Source organism: Struthio camelus, chromosome 18, assembly GCF_040807025.1.
Source record: "Struthio camelus isolate bStrCam1 chromosome 18, bStrCam1.hap1, whole genome shotgun sequence".
Lineage (NCBI taxonomy): Eukaryota > Metazoa > Chordata > Aves > Struthioniformes > Struthionidae > Struthio > Struthio camelus.
The window spans coordinates 3,825,693-3,849,088 of NC_090959.1; the positions used below are offsets into that span (position 1 = coordinate 3,825,693).

At 47.1% G+C, this 23,396-nt stretch overlaps 1 protein-coding gene across 1 annotated transcript; it reads left to right on the forward strand.

Moving 5' to 3' along the window:
• Window positions 1–4,604: 4,604 nt before the first annotated feature.
• Window positions 4,605–22,892, forward strand: MAP1LC3A (microtubule associated protein 1 light chain 3 alpha). Its single transcript, XM_068912914.1, has 4 exons — window positions 4,605–4,785; window positions 15,957–16,012; window positions 21,306–21,412; window positions 21,915–22,892. Exons 1-4 carry the CDS (start codon window positions 4,746–4,748, stop codon window positions 22,075–22,077), a joined length of 366 nt encoding a protein of 121 aa, XP_068769015.1. The 5' UTR covers window positions 4,605–4,745; the 3' UTR covers window positions 22,078–22,892.
• The last annotated feature ends 504 nt before the right edge of the window (window positions 22,893–23,396 follow it).

Below are 23,396 nucleotides of genomic sequence, written 5' to 3' on the forward strand. Positions count from 1 at the left end.
AGCTCCAGGAAAAGCTTTCTTCCCCTCCCCGAACACAAACGCAGCTCTGGCTTGTACTGAAGGTCTTAGTGATGCATAAAGCATAATAGCCCAGATTCAAAAAAGATCATTATTGTTTTTTCCACTTGATTTTTCACTGCATACGCCCATAGCTCAATACCAGGAACTGATTCAGCAGGGAGCAGCGCTCTGACAGGCAAGTTCCTTTCCCAGTTGGGTTTGCCCCACAAAAAAGGGAGGCGATTACAGTCAGCTGTTGCGTCTTGTAGGTAGTCTAGCTGCTAGCTTGTGCTTTAGCCTTCTCACGTGTCTGGCCTCAAACTCTACTTGTGGTAGAAGTGTTCTACCAGCGTGAAAAGGAGTTTCTCCAAGGTGCACCTGAGCAAAGATTCACGTGCAGTTGATGCACGTGAAATGTGCTTTACAATAAAAGAGGAGACTTTCACTGCAATGTCACTGGGGGATGCTATTACCTGTGCTTGTGAAGGATCACTCCGATTGATGTTAGCAAAAGTGTATAACCTGGTTTTAGCCCTGTTTAGCCTTCTCTCAAATTTATAAGCAGTAGTAGGAACATGTGATACTGTCCAGTTCTGCACCCAGGAACAGACTTAAGAACTTCTTACGGGTGATCTCAGCAGGTCAAGGTGATGAATATTCTAGATGATTGGCTGCAGTGCAGTTTTGGGGTCTCTAATATAAATGTTGAAGTGTTGACTTGGACACTTGTTGGATTTCCAGGTCACAAAGCAATAGGGTGCAGGTATGGTGACTCGGATCACTAAGACAATCTGTATCTTCAAGGTTTGTTATTTATGCCTTTTCAGAGGTGAATATTAATTTATGGATGTAATTTTTTTTTTTAGATAGTGTTTATGACCGTGAAGGCCATTAACATTTTTTTGGAAGATAAGTGAAATTCTGTCTTACAATTATACATCTAAGGTCTGCAGTCATGCTCTGTATCTGGAGTAGTTCCTAATATACAGCAGCTTGTATAATGCATGTGATCTGTTGTCATTTATTTTAATTTGATATTGTCTCCATAAAATGATCTTCTGCAACCTGAATTCTCTGGATAATAACTGAATAGTGAGGCAAGTCAGAAGAAAAATGTGATTTCAGTTATCTTCCCTATCTTCTGTTGTTGACAGGCAGAAAAATGTTTCCCTGGAGATGGTGATCTGCATATGTATTTTGGCTTTCCCTGTTAGGTGGCAGTGTTACTTCTGTGAACAGTGAGAAACTCCTTTAGGGTCCTGTGTTATTCTGGACACTTGCTGAAGGCTAACTATCCTTCAACGGTTCTCTGTTGTATCTGGGTTTGGGACAATGTTGAGTGTGTGGGTGATTTTTTTTTTCATGTTTATCTTGTAATAAACAACCCTATTGCAGAATTAAGATGATGCACACTTTCTGCATTGTGTTGAGATCATCAAACTTAAAGTGAAATTACTAGGTTCCTGCCATATGCTGATTATTTTTCAATGACTGTTAACAATTAGTCAAGCTTGAATATAGTCAGGACCTTGAGTACTGGTTATTGAGTCTGAAGGAGTTTACTGAATCCAGCTGGTTAGGGGAGGGTCATGCTTATGCCGTACTAATACCACTTCTACCCTACACTTCAAAGTTAATTCAGATTTTTAAAAGGGGGGAGAGGTGAAGCTGAAGAACAGCAACTTCCATTTGGATACTCTAATATGGAGGAAAAAGTGTCCAATTTGGATTGGGAGTATCAGTCATAAAGATGTGGCTGGAAGTTATTCCTTTGCATGCAGAGTTAGGGGAGGATTTTACTTTTCCTAAAAGCCATCTTAATGAGCTTCAAGAGAGAGACTGGATGAAGTCCTGCTTCTTGCCCTGTGCTTGCTGAGGCTGGGCCTAGTCCTTCATGTGATAAGATAGTAACTGTCCATTGAGGAAGAACAGAAAAATAAGCATTGTGGACCTAGCCGGCAAGCATTACAAAGTGATTCAAAGGAGGGCTTGAATAACCTCTAGGCTGTGTGCCTAAGAGCTGCTTTGTGTTGTGCTTGCAGAGTGTAACTTGCTGTCTTTGACAAGTAAATTTTGATGGGTCCCTCTCTGAAGATGGAGGAAGCATCTCTTTAAGATTTGGAAAGCAAACCCTAAAGTATTAACAAGCTAATGAAGTACAGTTTTGAGGTATGGCTCTGGGCTGTGAACAGCAACACGTGAGACCCAAGGACATATTCTCTTCTGCTGACTCTGCGCAGAGGACTGGAGGTGATAACACTTTAAGACTGCAGAAGCTAGACTCGTGGAAACTCATCTTCTATGGACCTTAGAACAGCTCTTTTAAGCTGCTCCAGCTTGCGTTTGTTCCAGTGCCCTCGCAAGCAATTCCTTCATCTGCCCGAGATGGCTGAGCTCTGAGTGTACAGCTCTCCTCTCAGCATATCAGACCTTTATCTCTGATCTGGTCTAACAGTTTTATGTATAGCTACATCTATAGGTGATGAAAGCCTGGATTAGAGAGTTATGCCAATATAGGCTGGCCTTATGTTAGTAATGTGTAAGAAAAGCTGTGCCAGCTGGGGTGATCTGCAGGTGCAGGGGCAGTGAGCTCTGATAAACACTGCCATGTCAACAGAAACCTGAGCATCAGCACAGTTTCTGTTGGCAAAAATGGACTTTTTGCTAGTTTGCTTGTTTGTTTTTTTTACCAGCATAACAGGATTTCTTTGGGGAGATTTCCTTCCACTGGCATGGTTTTGCAAACAGCCAGGGCTGCTTATCAGTGTTGTTTACCCCAGAGGCATACTGACATATGTAAAGCTTTATTGTTGATTCTAGGTCATGTTAGGACTGCTCTCTGGTGCTGAATTGATACAGCTGGATCCTTTCCTCCTCTTTAAACCTCTGCTTGACCTGGGGGTTTTGGATCTGAAGTCCAATAGATCTAAGGAATTGCACCAATAACATCAGAAAGAGCAGGCAAGAGAGGTATTGGCGTGTGCAAGATTTTTCAGGAAAGGTGAGGCAGAAGGGAGAAGCAAATAAATCACTGGGGGCATTCTGCTGTATTAGCAGTAAAATTTCCTTGATCCGTGTCCCATTTATATAATTAAAATAATATGTTGGAGAGCTGCAGAGCTTCCATGAATCGGTATCTTTTCTCCCAATCTGTGTGTCTGAATAGAGTTCTTTGGAATTATGGCCCCAGTCCTGCAACCTGATCTGCATGTAGAGGATCAGGGATTAAATCACTAAATTAGAAAAGAGTTCCTCATGCCTTTCATCAAAAATTGGTTAACATTTTATCACATAATAATAGTAGTAAAAAATATCTTTTGTCTGAGCATGCAGTATGTAGTTAATCAGCTTGCCAGGTCTAATTCAACTCTACTTACTTCACTTTTCTATTTTCTAATTAAAGGGACCTATATTGGAAATGAAGGTTTTTACCTGCATTTTAGTTATAAAAGTGAAGCTGAGGAGTTTACTTTTCAGTATGCACACAATTCTTATTGAGGCAAGAAAAATCCATTAAGTTAGCCTTGAAAGTTTAAAGGCAAATTATTTCCCTTTGGGATAAACTCTACAAGGGGGAAAAAATGTTAGAGTCTAGTTAACTTTTCCTTTTAATTGGCGACACTTTTAATAATTGGAGCAGTTGGTCGGTTTGTTTGTTTTTTTTTAAATAGATGCGAACTTTCATGTCTCCTTTTACCAAACGCGTACGTATCCATTAACGTTTTGAGGTCGCCCAGGTTCCATGCTGATTCACTGAAGCGTTGCATCAGCATAGTCCAGCTTTTGTCGCAGCCCATCTGGAGGAACATTAAACACGGCTCCTTGTGCAACGTTGTCATTCTATTTCTGTTGTTTTTTATTTTATTTACGGTAGCTCTAGAAATAGCCTGCCCTACTTGTAGTTGTGCTGTGGGCTTTAAAACATTCAGCATAGAAGCTGCTTTAAACGCAAGACGGAAGAGACTGAGAGGCTCGTTAGGCGAGAAACGATGGAGGCAGCCGCGTGTATGGCAAGTATCCGAGCGGTACAGGTAAGCCTGGTTTACTGCGGAGGGTCACGGATGCGGCCTGCGCGCCTGGCCGCGCGGTGATCCGCCTGCCTCCAGCCTCGCTGCCGGAACCGACAGTACCGTTTGGGATATACTTGAGACGGGATCTTCGAGACTGCCTGGACGTGCCGGGCCTGGCGCTCGCCCCGCTCCCCGGGAGCCGGCCGGAGCGAGGCCCGCGGGCTGCCTGCTCGCTGTCGGCGGGGCACGGCCTTCCTGTCAGCTGCAGAGCACCGGTGCTATTTATAGAGCTAGGAGCCACTGCGGCAGCTGTGTGCTGATTCAGAGGGGAAAATTCCTTCTGCGAGGGGCGGAAGCCGCCTCCAACCTCTGCGGCGAGCGTGAGCGCTGGAAAGCCGCGTGGGGAAAGGGCCTCCATCACCTGAAGGTAATTAGGGGGAAAACAGAAGGAAAGGACGACGTCCGGCCTGCTAGCGGTCGGGCGCTCCTCTCCCCTCAGCCTCTTCCCTTCCGCGCGGAGGCGCCTGCCCGTCCTCGTGACCCCACCCCCGACGCGGCGGCCATCTTCCCGCGGCCCCGCCCCCGCCCGGGCGGGGGCCGGCCGCTGTCGGCCAAACACCGCCTCTTCGCGCCTCCCCTTTAAGGAGCGTTGTGGTGACGTCACCCGGCCGGCTGCGGCTCCCGCTCGAGCGCAGGCCGGGCCGCCGCCGCGCGCCAGACGCCGCCGCCGCCGCCATGCCCTCGGACCGGCCCTTCAAACAGCGCCGCACCTTCGGTGAGCCGGGGCCGGGGGGCCGCGGCCGGGCTCGGGCTCCCCTCCCCTCCCCTCCCCTCCCTCCGCGGCGGGCGCCGGCCGCAGCCCCCGAGCAGCCGGAGCCGGAGGCTGCCCCGCGGCCCTGCGGGGGGCGGCGGCCGGCGGCGCCGCAGCCGCGCGCTGATGTAATGCCGGCCGGGAGCCGGGGGGGCGGCGGCGGCCGTTGGCTTTAACGGCTGCTTTTTGACGGGCCGCCGGCCCTCCAAGCCCGCTTCGCGGGAAGGAGCTGGAGCCTCGGCCTGGGCGTTCCCGGTGCCTGCGCACGGGAAACCGGAGCGCGGCTCGGAGGCGACACGAGCGGGTCGTGTGTCCGTGCCCTTAGCAGTCACCGCGGGGGGGGGACGAGGAGGAGGGAGCCCCTGAGCTCAGGCCTGTGCGAGCGCCGGGAGCGTTCAAGTGCAGAAGTAATAAGCGCCCTGGGGACCTGTGACATCCGTGCCGTAGCCAGGGGCGCGGGCGCCAGAGCTGCTCTGAGCTGGGGGACTGTAGCGCGCAGGTAGGTCTGAGCTGTAACGGTGGCATCCGACTGGCCTCGGAGGCCTGGGGGAGCCTTGCTGCTTGTGTGTCAGCAAAGCCTTTGGGGCCGGGCTTGCGAAGTCCCGTGCGAGATGCTTGTGCGCTGAACGCACAGCCGCGTACGTAAACGACCGGGATGTATTTATAATGACACGCATGTAGTGTCTGCCGCAGGAATGCGGTTATGAACCCGGGAAGGTAACCAAATCGCCTACTTACTTTTTATAGGCCCTTCTGAACATATGTCATTCTGAATAGCTAGCCTCCAAAGGATAAATGCTGTTGCTTTTTATCAAAATATTCGTATCCTTGTCTTATATCACCTTTTGTTGTTGTACTTGACTAGGGAGATACTTGCTGAATAAGCCCCCATGTTTAAAGCATGAAATAATACATTGCTCCAGAGTAAGCGTCATCCCAAGGGTAGCTGCTGTAAGTGAGGGCAAGAAATGTGTCTTTTGCACCTGGCTGAGTCATCAGCCTCCTGTGTGACTTTTTTTGTGTCTCCATTGGAAGAAGTGGGGTAACTAACGACCGTTTTAGAATGGGCTTTAAAGTCTACAGAAAAGAGTAGTAGTCAAAAGCTAAATGTTCTTGTTTCATGTTTGCCCTGGGTCCTGTCTTTAAACTTGTGACTGTCAGAGAACAGTAATCTCTTCAGAAATTACTCTCCCTGTTCCCTATCCGGTTAGCGTTAGAGTCGTTATTGTTCCGAGGGCTTGATACACCTCTTAAATTTTCTGAGTCTTAAGAAAACTCAAATGCTGAGACCATACCCATTACTGTGTTGAAGTGTACTTCGTGGGAAAACTCAAATGACAAAAAGGTTTCCGTAAATGGTACCAGCTTTGATTGCCAAACTTGATAGTGAAATCAGATGAACGTGGACTTCTGTTTCCCTTGACCTTTTCCAGCTGGCATTGGGAAACATGCATGTTTCTGTTGGATTAATTCTGAGGGGTGGGAGGGGAGTATCAGTTGAGCATTGCTGTCTGAATAATGCCAAAGTCAATGTCTTCAGGCCAAATAAGGCCGCCTTCTGTGTCAGATACTGCCCAAACAAAGGTGAGGGTGTTTTCTCTGTGAATTTAAAAATTGGAGTTTTTTCCTACTGAACTGTGGATCCAACCCCTTGCTGCACTCTTGGAAACTGTAAATATTTGTTAATTTATTATCACGACCCTTCTGGCCTTAAAACACTTCCCCAGCCTTCCCATGCTGCAGCAACCAATCCAAGCAAATGTGCACAAACAGGAATAACATGAACTCTGGGTACCCTGGGATACTTTTTTGGGTCCCTGCTGTATCTTGTATTTTCTTAAGCTGTATATTAAAAGCCAATAAAGTTCTGAATTAAACCCTTAGCAGCTACTTACTCTTAAACTGGTGAGAGCCAGCTTCTTATGGCCAGAGTTTGGTTTCCCCTTTGCAAATTGCTCAGCTTTTCTACAAGCCAAAGGAAAACAAAATCCAAGGCTCAGAGGAGGTGAAAGCAAGCAGGATTAAAATAGCTCAGAAGGGACAGGGTGGGGGATGAGGGAGTTTGGTGCTGGCAACTGCAAGTGCTCCTTGTTTCTGTGTACTTTCCTCTGCCCTTTTGCTCTCTCAGCTGACTGGTTTGCAGAATTCTCCCAGGGGGAGGGGAAGGAGGAGGCGGCAGAGGCCTGGCAGCCCACGCAGTTGCTTTGGGTCAGGGCTGGAATTGCTCGGCTGGAGAAAGTAAATACATCTTGTTTTCGTCTTCAAATCATTACACAACAGGAGCAGGAAGTGATTGTTTACAATGCAGTTGGAGAGAACTGATGGAAAATACCTCCAGCTACACTGTATATTCAGAATGGCTTAATTTTTAAGGCTTCAAAACTACAGAAGTGGAACAGTTCCAAAAAAACGGAGAAAAGGCAGAGTCAGGAGTATGACTGTTTACAAAAACTGTTCTGGCTCCAGTTGCATGGCAAATGGCTTGCTTGGATCTTGGTCTTGTTTTGCCGCCCATTCCTGAAGATTCCACTTTCCTCAATGCCTGTTTCCCCCTTCTTGTATATTAGAGACTGAGATTTATTTTTCTATGATTTTCTTCTGCTTGTTGCTCTGCTTGCTGTGGGGTCTGTTCTAAATAAGCTTTCCATATTCATATTCATATTGAGGAATTGGAAAAGGCACTGACTGGGAAACTCTGAGGGCTCAAGTACACTGAGGACAGGGAGTGCTGGCTTCTCGTGTGATCTGAAGTGCCATAAACGGTGAGAGGGTGAGGCTCTGTGAGCTGATCCAGTCCTTGGTGTGTCTGCAGCAGAACCTCTTTGATCTGGATGCATGAAGGAAAAACCTGACAGTAACCTTCGCTTTCATGTGCTAAACCTGACTGTGTGGTCAGATCCATTGTAGGAGTCCAGAACGATTCCCAGAACAAAATTATGGTCTGTGTTGGAGGAACAGGGTGTACTGACTGTAGTGAGAGTGTGTGATTGCTGGACCACACCATTGCACTTCCTGTAGAAAGTGCGAGTCCTGCAAAGCATTGGGTACTGATTGCGCTTCCCACTATTCTTGAAATTATTGTTTTGAACTGACTGATTTACCGTTGAGAAGCTCCCCAAAGCTTCAAGCTTTGTTTGCAATGCAGTGCATAACCAGCGTGATTATAGACATGGACCTTAAACCTTGCTGACCGGTTGGCTAACGTCAAATCTGGAAGTAAGTTGGCCTTGTGCCTGAGTATCCTGCTGAAATGGAGACATCTGAAATGCAGACATCGCAGCAACACACATTCACATGTGTCCTCTGTTAGTCAGTGGCAGCCCCTGGCTAGGTGATAAACATAGAGGTTTGACCTCAGCCTCTCTGAACTGAATATTCCCACACCAGGTTCAGTTCTCTGGGAAATTTGCCTTTAGTTCTGAGAAGCCAGTTCTCTTTAGTGAAAATGCAGTCATAGATAAAGACAGTGTATATAGTGGAATCCCCTCTCTTTTTGGCTGAGGGGAAAAAAGAAGCATTGTCTTGTGTAGGGACTAATCTAAGTGAGCCGTGCTTGTACCAGTTGAAAGACCACCAGTGGATGAATTGTCTTTCTCAGATGCCGTGGTGCGTTTCTCATAACAGGTTTTGCTTGATGGTAGCTTGGAGAAGCATCTTGATCTGAGCTTAGTTAATGAGTCAGCTTGTCCTCATAGCGTGCGTTGTGTTTTCATGCTCTAGCAACTGTGCTTTAAGAACTATTATTCCTTGAATTGAGGCTTGCTGTTGCAATCTGATGTGTAGCTGCCTGTATCTAGTTGTGTTAATTAGCAAGGATGTTCTGTGACATTATTTAATATGAGGTTGATTAACAGTGTTAAGGAAAATACTGGTACAAGAGGAACTAAACAAATGTCTGAAATACCAGCTAGATGAGTAGACCACAAATACTGATTTGGTTGATAACAGAAGCAACTGACTGGCTGCCAGGAATAATAAAGCCCATATGTCTTGTTTTGATTACTTAATACTTTCTTTGCTACAAGAACTTAAGTTATCCCCTTGAACCAGAAGGGAGGAGAGCCCAATGAATATAGGAAGAGTTACCAGTCGCATAGCTCCTGCCTCTGCCATTGATTAGCTGTGAGCTATGGACAAGTCATTTCCCTGGACTTCTGTATGCCTTACACTGTTAAGCGCAGTGGGGATCACGGGCAGGTGAGCCATGCAGGAGGTCTCCCTCTATGACACCGTCTTTGTGTAATGCTCTGTGGTTGGCCTGCTGTATGTAAATGCTGCTGACTGTGCGGCCAGGGAGTTGTTTGGTGTCTTTAGTCTTCAGAAGGCAGTTTGGAAATAGCCTGCAAGAGAAAATGAAGGAATACACTAAACACAAGAGCATAAAACGTATCTCCCCCAATAAGCCCTGCAAATCTGTGCATGTCCAGGTGTGTTTGCATACAAATAGCAATGATTGCAATGACCTGAACTGTGCAAAGTGTGTCGTCTTCGTACGCGCACGTATGTGTTCTTCTGCATTAAAATATAGCTCTGTCAGGAATGCTGGTTGTTTGAGCAATTTGAAGTAGCCTGAGCAGTTCTGAGAAATCTGAGTGCGTTTCTGCTGTCTTGGAGGGTTACAATGGTGAAGGTTATCAAGATCAAAGGAGTGAGAAAAGGTCAAAGGAGAGCCAGAGGGAAGCCCTTCCAGAAGACAGCCTTCTAACTCCTTGTGAAAAGGGAACTTGCTGTTCTTTTTCCAAGGCTAGTGAAACTGTGATTAAATGCTAAGTGAAAAACTAGTTCTTTATCTGGAACACTAATGTAAATACTCTGTACAGAATCTAAACGTGCTGCAGAAGGTGTTGCCCACTTACCAACATAGGCAGGAGAGAAGCTCTCAACGTGCCATTTTCTCATTCTGTATTTCCTGTGCTTTTCACAGGGTGCCTGTTCCCTGGAAGCAGAGTTGTTTTTTTCCCGTTCTCATTGGCTTCTTGATGTCTTTTTGTAGCAAGGGTGTCCTAAAACTTGGTGAAAGAAAACAATATTTACTTTAACTTCATGTTATGTTCAGAGAAAACATCTGATCTGATTTAACAAGTTGGTGGTTTCTTTGCTCATCTGATTACACCACACCTATCCTTTCCTTAACATCTTGGCTAATACTTCCAGTCCCTTTCAATTTAGCAGAATCCATTCTCATAGTAGTCCGCTCCCGCTCTTCTGACTGCAGTAATGTCTTGTAGCTCGACTCTGTGGGAACGCACAAGAGCATCTTCCTCTGGTCCTCAGTGACAGGTTCATGTTAAGGAGTATGTGCATTTGTGTATGGAGCAGAGCTGTGAGCTTCATCCTGCCTTCCAGCAGGTGTTGTTGGACGGTCCCTTTATTTATGGGCATGCACCTTCAGATTAAAAGAGCTGAAGGGCCCCAAACTACTTTTGAGTCTCCATGTTGGAATATACAGTACTTGTGTGTGTCTATGAACTGTGGCAGGTGTGGTGGGTTGGAAGCCTGTATTTTAAGCTGTTTGAATGATTGAGGTCCGGTGAGCATCCAACATGTTCCACGTCAGGGGTGACAGGGTTCCATGCAACCAGATAACAAAGGTCTTGACATGAATTTAGATGTCACGGTTCTCGTGTGGCTCTGCTTTGTCATGAGCTGAGCCCTAGTCATGGACTTGTCAGATACAAATACTCATCCCTGGAGCTGGGCTCAAAATCATGCTCTGTTAAATTTTGAAACTGCTAAGAAAATCAGGGATGGTTTCTGTTTGCCTTTTTAAATTCACTTCCAAACTCTCCTCCGAAGCCATGAGGACTGGGAGCTTATAGAGATGAATGGGATTGCTGAGATCCCTCTGCAATCACGTGACTCCAGGAACTGGGCATTCAGAAATCCTTCCAGCCACTACAAATCTTGTGATAAAACTGTAACAATAAAATGGATATTCAAGTTGACAGATTGTCGGTTGTTCCAAGTTCATACTGGTAAAACCTTCCTGTGGCAGCAAAGTATCAGACTCTACCCACGCCATGTTACAGACGCACTATCAGACAGCAAGTTTAAAATAGCGTAGTTTGTGTCCTGAGTCCTTCTGCTTGGCACCTTAGCTGTTAGGAGACCCTGCAGCTCTAGGCTTTGAGGTCAAAAGAAGTGAAACATGAGCAGTAAACAGAATCACTACGAATGTTCTTGTAACGTTGGTGTCCTACATAGGCTGAGGCAACAGCCTTTTCTCAGTAGTAAGGGCTGCTTTCGCAGGTCAGGGCTGGTCTGGCAAGCTTCATCCTCTTTTCTTGGATGTGAGAGTCTCCTCTTGCTCCTTCTGCAGAGCTGCTGGCCTGAGAACAAGCTCTCCAGCATTGGACAAGGATGGGTCAGGTCAGCTGTGGTATGATCCATGGCACGTAAACAGGGGTGTGTTTCCTGGTAGTTAGAGGTGTCTGGCCTTAGTCAGGGTGGTGTGATAGTACATAAATATTTATTAATGTTCATCTAGAGTGACGTGCATAACTTGCCCTTGGCTTCAGCGTTTGCCAGCAGAGGGCTTGTCCCAGACATATCCTGACTTAAAACTATCCAGTTCTTCCTCTCCTTGCGAAAAATCTTCTAGAAAAAGGACCATGCTTCAGTATTCCTCCCCGAGACTGACCACAGCAGCATCTTGAAGAAATGTGTTGATTTTTACATCTGCCTCAGACCTGAGGCAGCACCTGCCACCCCCGGCCCACCAAGCTTTCTGTAAGAGTGCGTAGTGGATGGGAACGAGGAAGCACAGGACTGACTGCCTGCTGCAAGCAGCAAGGCTGTCTGCACATTTCCTTCATGATAAGGGTGGCAGCACTTGAAGCCCCCAGGGTATGGGGCAACAGGGAGAGGCAGAAGCTAGTGGCTCTGGCTGAATTTCTGCTCTCTGCTTTGCTCCCCACATGCAGATTTTGCTCAGTTCAGGAGCTGTTAACCTTGCAGCATGTTAATAACCTGTTTAGGTGATGTTTTTTCTTGACGGAAGTTGTGATCTTCCTGTTGACCGTAGACAGGAGGGATGGTCATCTAGTACCAGGGCAGTACCAGTGTCTGACCAGTGTTTGTATGATGTTCCCTGAAAGAGCTGTCCCTTATGCAACTGCACTGTCAAAGAACTTACCATGTGTTTTCCGTATGTTCTGCCATCTGTATCTTTTGTCAGATTAAGCTCTTTGTAGCCAGGGCTGTCCTTTCATTCTGTGTCTGTATAGCACCCAGCACAGAAGAGGACTGTGCCCTGTAGCCAGGGTTCCCGGGCCCTTCCAATGCCAAAGGTTAATGCTGTGAAAGTCTGGCTTGAAATCTTCTACTGTTCTCTTGAACTTGCATAAAGATCTCGTCCTTTCTTGCCATGGGGTATGCTGTATGCCCACATATTTGGGAGAACAGCTCTGTGCAATTTGGAAGCTTTGCTGTTGGTGCTTAACGGTTGGAAGACAAACAGGCAATTTTCTTGGCTTATTCAATGCTACAAAAATATTTCTGTCTTTCAAGAGGCCTTAGCAGTGAAATTTTACCAGGCGTAGCCAATAGAACGTGCGTGAGTTTTTCTTATTGCCATCTTGAGCTCTTACATCCTGGTACTGTGACGATCCCCAGTTGCCTTAGTGATGGATGTCTGGTGATCTCATGTGCGGGCAGAGAGAGTGCTTTTCACCCTCCAGTGGTGGGTATGTAGAGTTTAGTCTTTGTTCAGCTCTTTCAAAATAGCAGTTGGAATTGGCACGGCAGTGTATACCCGTGCCGCCTGCCTCCCGCTCCCCTCAGTGCCAGCTGTAGCCACTTGGTCCCCTCCTGTTTGGAGTCCCTGAGCTGCTGAAATCAGGAGTGCTGTTTTGCTAGTGAGGAAGAACCAGCAAAAAAGTGTAGATGCAGACTGGGCTGTGTGAACAGTTCCGGTTCACTTTACATGGAGGCCAAGGATAAACTGTAGCTGGGCGCTGCAGCAAAGGGGAAAGTCTTTCCTCAGTGAGCACAGCTACGGTTTGGGAGAGCTGCAGGGGAAGAATGAGGCTTGTAAAATCCAACCTGTAGTATGAAATGCAAGTGTGCAGACACTGCTAGTGAAAGGGGGGAGGAAACCTGTCTGCAGTGCCGTAGCTGGCATGAACCTGGGTGCTAGGCTTGCATCTTCAGTCAGGGTCTCTCTGAAGTGCCTCTGATGGCACTGTGGGTCTGTGCTCTCCTAGTCCCTGCTCTGTCCATTCTTACTACGCTTTCTTGTTATTTCTGTGATATACTTAGGGTTTACTTAGATTAGACTAAACCCAAATTAGATTAAAAATGGTATTTATAGCCATTCCTTGCTGCTTGGTGTTGAGGATATTTTGTTGAGATACATGATCAACATCTAAGTCCCACCCCAGGCTGAGAAGGGTATAGGTGACTGTCACCTATTTCTTGTACGAGAGCTCTAGCTCCTGAACTATTGGAAATGATCGTTGCACAGTTTGACATGAGCTCACGTTCAGGGTGTTTAAAAGCAGGGTTGCTCCTCCTGATTTTCATCCTTGCTTGGGCATGAGATAGTTGTCGAAGCAGTTGGCTCACCAAGGCTAGGATAAGACTGAATGTGCTCCTTAGCAGAGCTTTAGATGTCCTGGAGACTTCTGCCTGAATCTTCAGGTGCCTAAACAGCTTAGGTAAGGTTGCCCTGAACTGCTTTCCTGAATGAAAGCAGGAAAATGTCCTGAAATGGACATCTCCTGGGCAGAGGAGGAAGTGAAGTTGTTATAGAAATAGTTTGACCCTAGGTTTCCGAGGAGCAGAGTCTCACGTACGTCTAGCAGTGGAATTAATTATTTATTTAAATTATGGTACAGCAAAGTAACAGCTCGAACTGGGTGCCTCCGGGGAGGGACCCTGAACAAAAAAGTTTGGGGGTAATTATACTCCTTACAGTCTTATTTCCCTGCCTGCCTGGGGCAGTCTCTTTCAGTCTTCTTTACTGAGTCGGTGGTCACTTTCCTCTTGATTGGTTCACGTCTACATCCCAGGACGGTTGCTGTGTTCCTGCTTCATAGTGCCTTATCTTATCTGAAGGTTAACCGTTACCTCTGTCCGTTGTGTGCTGTATCTTTGAGGGCTGGTTCTAGCTGGTTTTGCAGTCGCATCCTCAGCGACGTCTTTCGAGCTCATTTACAGTTCAGTCCTGTGGCCTGCAGGCTTCATCTGCTTTAGGCACTGGTGCTAAGCTGGGCTACAGCTAAGTTAGCTCCCTTTTCTAACAGAAGTGCTTTAGGTGCTTGCTAGGTAGCAAAGATACTTGCCTGTTGAAGGGACCCAGCTGCCCCTGGAGCAAAGCAGCATGTGCAATCATTGCACTGTGGTAACCGCTAATCAGCTGTGTCTGGCAGGGAGGATCCCAAGGCCCTGGCCTGTCCAATTGGAAAGGCCAGGTGCTGGGCACATAGGCAGGTGGGAGAGGAGAGCTGCAACTATGGTGCATCAGACCTGAGACTAGGGAGGGCTTTAGAGGTGCTGGCTCGTGCCCTGGATTCATTCTGAACGTGTAGTCAGCAAGACCTGGAAGAAACATGCCACAGCAGCAGCCTGACCTGTCTTAGTCTAAGGCACGTGCAGTCCAAGCCCATCAGGGGATAAAGGACAGCTGTTTTAAAGGTGGGATCCTGAGGCACTGACATGTAGCTGGTACCTTATCCTACTGTGTTGAGCTGTGTTCTTGCTTGGCTGCTGCTTCCCTTTTTCCTTTAATGTTATGCTTAAACCATTTTTTCCCTGCTCTCAAGGTTACGTTTTCCAGTGACCAGTAATTGAGCATCAGTGAGCTGTTTATAGCTCTGGGGCGTTTGTTTTATAGTAACCTTGTTTTCAAGGTCTTTGTTGTTATTCTGTGCTTAAACTCTGTATATATAAACAAGAGACACCTGATGCCATGCTCTCATTCACACACCAAGTTCTTGCAATGTTTTCAGGCTGATAACAAGTCTAATAGGCCCTAGTTCTGAGGCCTTGCAACGTTAGCGTAAGGCCTGTGACCTGTCACTAGCAATGATAATTGCTGCATTTACTGGACCATCAGGCAACAAAGTGCTTTGGAAGATGAGCCAGTGTGGGATGCTGCTCACCACAGTGTGATCCACGTAACTACTTGCCTCGTGTGTTCCCTGTGTAGCCCTTCCTAGACTAACAGTAATGCAAGAAGCCAGCATCCCAGGAACAGCATACACGCAGGGAGCACAGCCCAGCCACCTCTAGTACTTCCTCTTCCCCCATCTTCCTGCTGTTTTGGATTATGGTGGGACTGGAGGGCCCTGTAATAAAGCAATGAGTGTAGGTATTGAAATTCTTGTGGAAGCTCAAAGAGCACACAAGTCTTTACATACTGCCTGTTGTGTGTATCGGCGATTATGAGCTCAGGAGGAAAATGGGTTAGAAGTGTGAGAATAATGTAGAAAAAAATCTTTTAATGTGATGGTTGCTCCCCCCACCGCGCACACACACTCTTCACTTAAGTTTTTTTCTTGCTTCTACAATAGATTTAAAAATATATTCTCTCAGGACAATAGCTATTGTAACTACAGATCTATGGTAACGAGAGAGGTCTTTCTTGGCAAGGGCCTCTTTGGGACTAAGGCACTGTACCAGAGAGTGTCTGGCAATGTACAGCAGGGAGAAGGAAATGGCTAAAACCCAGTCCTACCTGGGGCTCTTTCTCCTCTGGGGAAAGAGTTAGGAGACTTAATGAGTCTCAACTTCCAGAGTCAAGATCCTAAAGCTATGCTGCTGCCCAGCACTGATGGTCACAAGCTGCATTTGCTTAACATGGATTTAGGAGTAGAACTTTGTAATCCCTGGGGTCTCATTTAAGTCACTTCACTTCTGTGTGTGCTGTACTGTTTTACCAGACAGAGTAATGCTCCCCTGTCTTGGGGGATGATTGGGGTGGTAGGAAGCTGTGAAGGGTTGATGACTGAACCTGAGATTTAGCTGAAAATCTCACTGCAGCAAAATTGTCCCTATGAGCAGAATTTGCATTTCTTTTGCAGTGTCCCTCTTGTCCGTGTGGGGCTTGCAGGGTGGTAACTTTTTTTTTTTTGGTCTGAACTGTCACAGCCAGATGTTTCTAACTTCTTTTCTAACTTCTTTTTTCCTTCCAGCGGATCGTTGTAAAGAAGTGCAGCAGATCCGAGAGCAGCATCCAAACAAAATCCCAGTAAGTGCCAGTTCTTGCTCTTCTGCATTTGACTTCATTCTCTTGACCACTTTATGCTACTGAATAGCCTCCACCAACCAGCCACTGAGGTTGTAAAGCTTTGGTCTACAGAATCAACGCAGGAGGCTCTCCATGAGTCCCCAATTCCTTGTTCGTCCCAGCTGCTCAGTAGTAGACCTCATTCTCAGCAGCGCAAAATGCTATCTTTCTCTTAAGCTCGATGCCTGTCCTAGAGCGAAGGAACTGATTTGGTGTCAAATCTCCTTCTAAGCTAGTGCAGCAGGGGAAGATTCTGAAATGCTCAGTTTTTTGTTGCAGTAGCTAGCTGACTTCTGCTGAATAACCTGGTGAGGATTTCTCTGCATCTATTCTATTCTGCATTCTATTCTTCTGCAGAGAAGAATGCATGAGAGGATCTTCATTGTATTAAAAACAAGGAGAATCTTAGGATAATTCATACCACAGCTAAACAGTGACACCAGTTCTGTGCTGGCCCACACCTGCTATTGCTATTTGTAGGTGAGACTCCATGAACTGCCTCCAATTCTTATGGCCCATCTCAGGCCTAATATGTTGTCTCGCTCCCTCTGCTCTTGGCTGTGAATGTATTTTCTCTGTCCTAGCTGAGTATTTGGGAAGATGGAGACCTCAGAGAAATAATGTCCTCAGGGCTTGCTCAAAGTTAGTATTTGCAATACCAGAGCTTGTATGACCCCAAAAAGTGGGATCAGTTCCTAGTCTAGCTGACTCTAGGCGTTGGCTGTGCATCAGCCTTGTCTCAAAATTGCATCTGCCTACAGTCTCTCCTTCACTGTTGAGCCTTCAAGACTTACTATCTCGAGCTCTCTTCTTGGCATGCGCGAGTCCATTCCTGCCTTGCCCTTCTGCTGATTTTAACATAACATCTTCTAGCAAAAAGTGTTCTTTTTCTTCTTCCCCCCCTGCATTGTCAATGTGATGTCCTTGCATTGTCAGCTCAGCAGAGCAAGACTTGTCCCATGCAGCACGCTCTTGCTTGAATATCAGTATACCGCATCATCTATGCATTTATTGACTGCTATGCATAAGACAGGATTCATGACACTAGGCTGGCTCTGCGTTTTTCCAAAGTTGTGGCAGAGCTAGTTACAGTGCCTCAAGGCTCTAATAATGAGGAGAGGCATATATCAAGTGCCCATACACAAACACATGTTGCCTGGGAAACAAACAGAAGGAGCCAGAGCTCTGTATCCACATGCAGAATTTTACTGGCATCACTGAAACTTAGTGGGAGAGCCTCCACAGCTGGAGTGTTCTTTTTCTATGTTGAGAACAAACAGCAGGTGCCCCAGGGGATGACTTCTGTTTCATCAGGCCTTGGCCGCCAATGTGATTGTTTGGGAGTCCTGTGTGTGCAAGGGAGTTTAGCTCTTGAAGGACCTCAACCCTCCTACACCTGCTCTAGTGACTTCTTTGTTCTATGCCTTAACATCCTTAACATTGTCCTGAGTGCCAGCAGTGTGAAGGGACAAGGGAATCCCCTGGATTTTTGTACACTACTGGGGAGTTGGATAGGTGCTTTCCCTCTTGACTAGCAGGCATGGTTGGTGCTTGGCTTTTCTCTGTATGATGGGACAAGGGCCCTAGAGAAGGCTCTACCTTTGTGTGTTGATGTGAGGGAGGAGCAACTGAATTCCTTTCAAAGGCTGCATGGTCTCATTATCTGTATTTCATCCTCCTCTGCAGAGCTAAATGAGCCCTTTGCTGTCAGTTCCTCCTGACTGACACAACGAGGGGAGAGGGGATATATTTAGCTGCAAGCTTGCTAGAACAATAAAAATAATCAGAAGAGAAGGAAGAGTGCCTTGGGTGTCCAGCTGTGGTTCTGTGCTTGGTATCTGTAACTGTTTGATCCTGATTAGACCCTGACACCAGGTTTGGTGCCGTCTCTTGTAACGTACACAGCCTGTAAGTCACTGGGCTTAGTTTTCAGTGCCAGGCTGTGAGTAAAGCCACGTGCTACGAAATGGACCAGGGTACGGGGGAAAGCTGTGGTTCAGAGCAGTGTAGCGCAAGGGAATTGACCGTAGGAAAGTCTTGGTCTTTTGTGAAAAATGGGAGCTGTTTTTGCCAAGTGACTGGCTTGCCTGGAGAGGCCTTTGGAATGAGCAAGGGGGTTTGGAACCCACAGCCCAGGGTGAGTTTGGGGAGAAGAGGCAAGATATTGCCTCAAGCCACACCCTTGCTGCTGGTCCAGACTATGTAGCAGACTGCATCTGATATAGCCATGTAGCAATCAACAGTGTAGCAGCTGCTGCCCTCCCTCTTCCTGCATCTCCAGTTGCTGCTCTGGGCCTTGGGTGAGTTTCTCTTTGCTTTGACAGAGGGCCAGGAGGATTGCAGAGTGCTTGGCTTGGCTTTGTGCCTGGTATTTCTCTCCTGTTTCACTGAGAGTGCTTTGAGAGGATGCTGAGCAAGGGGCTGTGCCATGTACATGTAGGGGGGCTGAAAGAGCAAAAACACCTGGCTTTCCCTGGTGTATATGAGTACCTTCGTGGGCCCCTATATGCTGCTTGTGCTGCTCGTCAGGTTCTTTTTGTCCTGAATGGGCTTTTCAGAGGGCGTCTCGTTAAAGAGCTTCCGTTAAAGAGCTTCCCTCACGACCGCTTGCACCTCTCCTTTGTCTGGGAACTCTCTGTGATATAAGGTCAGCCCATCCTGGTGGGCTGTTTGAGCACTCATCAGATGCTCCCAGCTCACTGGTGATGTTGCAGCATCCTGCCAAAAGTATTTGATTGACTTTGAAGACAGAGCCTGGGAATTCTGCCCAGGTGGCAGGTGCCTTTTCCACTCCACATGTGGTCCTTCCCTGCACTCTCTCTCCATGTTGGCTAGCTCTAGGTCAGGTTTTTAGAGTAAGGTAATAACAGGGTATGAGGAAGAGTCTTGTTTGAGTTGTGTTTGTGTTCCAGGCTCTGTGGACTTGGAGTCCAACTGCGCTGCAGCAGTGGGTGTTGCTGAGCAGCTGTTCTGTGGGCTCTTTTCTCTTGAAGTGTCCCACTGCCCCGGTGAAGGGAGCTCTTGCATGTGGAGGCTGTGACAAAGCTATGTAATGAGCCAAGTGACCTCTTGGTGCTGCCTCTTGGGGAGAGCTAGTGCTGCTTGGGTAAAGCGCAATGTCCCACTGTTCCCCTGCCTCTTTGCTGGCTTTTGTCTGATAAGGCTTCTTGCTCTGGTAAGATCAGCATTGGAGCTGTCTCTACCAGTTGGGCTTTGCTCTGCTGTAGGGTAATGTCCTTGGAGGTGCCTCTGGGGAAGAAAGCAGTCTTCCAGTTGCCAGTGTGCTCAGTGGATGAGCATAAAGGCTGCAGATCTCTCCCTGTCATGCTGGATGGCAGCTAGTTCCCTGCATTCTGGGAATTGGTATCTCTCTCTTGCTCCAGTCTTGCTCCTTGTTACATCTGCTTACATTTGGCCTCCCTTCTACAGCTACAGCAGGGGCTGAGAGCCCAGTGAAGGAGAGAGCTGGGGGGCAGGCAGATCCAAGGAGAATCTAGGTCCTCAGCATCACACCACTCCCCAGCAGCTCTCTGGAATGGGTCTCCATGTATGTAGGGTAGAGACCTGCTGTTATGGAGGTGTAGTCCCACAAACAGCCAAGTTTCTTGTGGATCATTCACATCTCATGAATGCTGAGGGCTCTTTTCCTGGCTCCCTGAGAATTGCTGTGTCCTTGCCATGCAGGCAGGTAGTCCCTGCTCAGGCCAGGGGAGCCTTCTCCAGAACAGCTTCCCTCTGCTGCAGAGGGAGACAACAGGAATGTGGAACGGATGGACAAGAGGCCTTCCAGTGGGAACAGAAATCTGACTGTTCTTCCACTGCGTCTCTGGTGGCTTTCTGCAGGGACCCTAAAGCTAGCTACTGATAGAGGCTGGTATATCATCAGATGATCAAGGAAAAGGCAAATAGAGCAACTTTCCCATAGATTTGCCTGTTCTCTTTAGTGCCACAGAGTTGCCTTCTTGGGATCTTAATCGCTGCATGCTACTCGGGACCTAGGCTGTCCAAAGGGATTTGCAATGTCTTATTTTTTGGAAAAGAGCTGTGAAAATGACCTTCTTGCCTTACAGCAAAAAACAATGTTCCATCTCAACTTGGAGAGGTCAGTGAACTGAGTAGTATACAAATATCTTCCTGGGGAGAAACCAATTAGGTACTAAAGAGATGAGGGAGTCTTAAGTATCACTGTAGTGGGAATGTACTGAGATTGATAAGTAGATATTATTATTTTAACTGCCTACCAGCTTGTTTCTTAGTATATAAATAGTACATTTTTAAGTGGGTTTAGAATAGCAATTGTAGCTGTCAGCAAACAACCCTTAACAGAAGAAAAGTATTAATGGTAATAGTCAGGAAAACTGGACAGAAATCGTTGTTTCTCCTTTCTGAGCATAGGTGTGGTAAGCTCTTTCCCAAGCAAGACCTCTCGAAGGGGTAGCTGGGTTGGGCTGTCCACTTGCTGGCACTGTGCTGAAAGGCCTTGGAAAGTCATTCTGCACGGTTTCTGTGGCACACTTGGGGAAGTGGCTTGGGGTTTGTGATCCATTTTGGAGCTGGTATATCTGAGTGTTAATGTGAGGAAAGTACTGGCTATATTCAGACTCCTCCATTCTGAAGGAATGCCTTGGGTAACTTCACAATTTTTTCTAAAAATGCTGCTTGTTCCCAAGTCTTCCCAGCACTTCCTAAGGCAGCATAGTGGTGCTGAGCTGCAGCAGCCCAGAGCCTTGCCCAAAAGGGAAGGAAAATGTCTCTTGTCATGTGGAGGCTGCCGGGGCTGGGCTTGTAGGGTTGTGCCAGCTCCATTTCCCCCCCTCTCCACCCTCCCTGCATGATGCATCTGGGAGTTTGGTCGTTAGCTCAAGCCAGTGGAACCTGTGCTTTTAGGTCAGTCTGAAAGCAATGATAAAACACCCCTCATAGCCTGCTAAAGAGCCTTCTGCCCAGTAGAGGAGAGAACTGAATCAACCCTTTAGTGCCTGCTGTTCCTCAGCCAGAGCAGTGGATGCTTTAGTTCACTATCTTCATCATGTTGTTCAGGCAGACAGACATCTCTGATGAAGAAGCTCTCTGCAACCAAGCCAAGGGGCCCTCCCCTGCTCAGGTCCCTTTTCTGTTTCTCTGCCAGAAGAAGACTACCGGGAGCTTTACTTCAACTTTTCTGGTTGTGTTACTTTGTTTCTTGTATGACCTTGAGGCCAGGGCTTGGGGCATGGCATACCGAGACTGACTCTACCCTTGTTTTTCTGCCCAGGTCATCATTGAACGCTACAAAGGGGAGAAGCAGCTGCCAGTGCTGGACAAGACCAAGTTCCTTGTCCCAGACCATGTTAACATGAGTGAATTGGTCAAAATAATCCGGTGAGTGGGACAGCCAGGACTGGCATGCTCTAAACCCAGTCTTGCCCACAGGTCCTGAACACAGTGGGAGTGATGGGGTGAGGATGAGGTAGAGACAGCTGCTGAGGGTGGAGACTGAGGACAAGACATCCTTTTGCTGGGATACAGACTAGCAATGTGTGTGCCCAGTATCATAGCATCTGCTGAAACACAGTGGCCTCTGCCTCATTTGGCTACTCCATGAGCTGATGAGGAGGACTGCAATCCTCTCTTCCTGTATCCTGTCACTGAGATGGAAGAGACCTCTCTGCCTTAGGCAGCAGATCTGGCGGAAAGACACTTTGCAGATCCCCAACTCAGGAGCCCTTGGAGCCCAGAGCAGCTCCATACAGCTCATAAGCACCATGTCCTGAGCATGTGGGAGAAGGTCCTGGCCGTGCAGGCCTGACTCTGCATGAATGGCATTGAAGGGGGGGCAAGCAAGACTTGCTGTCACAGCGCCTTTCTATTCTTGTCCCCACAGGCGTCGCTTGCAGTTGAATCCCACCCAGGCTTTCTTCCTGCTGGTAAACCAACACAGCATGGTGAGCGTGTCTACCCCCATCTCGGAGATCTATGAGCAGGAGAAGGACGAGGATGGCTTCCTCTACATGGTCTATGCCTCACAGGAGACCTTTGGCTACTGAGCCCTTGTGAGAGATGGCATGCGGAGGCAGATGAACTGTGGTGCCCAGGCCCCCAGCTTTAGGAAGACGATACAACCAGAGGCTTGCAAGGGGGCTGTGCTGTCTCCCTTCATCATTACCCGGTCACCAAAAAGGCTCATGGTGTGTGTTGGACTTGCACAACCCTTCGCCTCTCTGTGTAGATTAGTCCCATTTCTCCGCGTGCAACCCCCCCCCATATGTGCATATACGTACACACATCCATGCGCACACACCAGGCCTCAGCTTCCCATCCCATCCCCTCAGTGTAACCTTCAGCTGCTCTCTGTGTGTTGTGTGTATGCGTGCATATTTCTAGCCTACTGCCAAAACAGTTTGGCTAGTGATGGGGAGAGGAGAAGGCAGTGTCACCCTGGCTTTCAGTACAGAGAAAGCTGCCTCCTCCTCCAAGACACTAGCAAAAGGCAGGAAGTCTGCAAAAACAGCAAACAAATGTTATCATTGCTCCTGAGTTTTAATTGATTTTAATTACACGCATATCAGATTCTTGGTGCTACTGAGTAGATGTAGGCATCTTTATAGGACTGTGGATAACGTATATCCTTTAGATTTATTTTACTGTTTTTTGGGGGGGATGGTTTGGAATGGGGAGATGGGGTAATCTTTCTTGTATTCTGTAGGTAAGTAAGACAGGCTTTGTTGCACTTTAAAGCATAATAGATGTAAGAGTGGAATATCCTCTTAATTTATACGTTTGCCATATATAGTGCTGCTCCTCTGTTGACAGTTGTACCTAGATTGTCTTTTTCTTTTGTTAATAAAATTGACTTCCCCTCTCTCTGTCTCCCCATTGCTTGCAATTTTTTCCTCTCAATGTGGCAAAGAGACAGTTCACTCAAGGATGTACTGATTTATATTTGCTACGTTCCCCTTCCTATTTTTCATGTGTTGTTCCCCCAAAATGTATATGATAAAAATTCCACCCAATTTAATCTATACAAATGTGTATATATAAATATATATATAAATAAATATAAATTCAAGTTGAGTCTTGTAGGAATGTTCTATTCCTATTGCATTTGTCTGTGTTGATATCCCTAGTAGCAGGTAAGAGTGATGCACGTTGGCTGGGGCATTGTATGCCCAGTGCTTGGAAGTGGTTAGTTCAAGCTGTGGCAAAGGGGGCTGGATGAGGTTTAGGGTGGAAGGTGGAAGCTTGATCTAGAGAACAGAGCACTAAATGGTGATTGGGGAAACCTGGTTATCCTTGACCTACATGTGAGGTAGTGTTAGGTAGGTCTCCTGTCCTGCAACCAAGTTTTCCTCAGCTATAAAAACGT

Coding starts and splice junctions, on each gene's coding strand:
- MAP1LC3A (XM_068912914.1), top strand. CDS start 4,746: ATGCCCTCGGACCGGCCCTTCAAACAGCGCCGCACCTTCG. Junction 16,013..21,305: donor AGCATCCAAACAAAATCCCA/GTAAGTGCCAGT, acceptor TTTTCTGCCCAG/GTCATCATTGAACGCTACAA. Junction 21,413..21,914: donor GAATTGGTCAAAATAATCCG/GTGAGTGGGACA, acceptor TTGTCCCCACAG/GCGTCGCTTGCAGTTGAATC.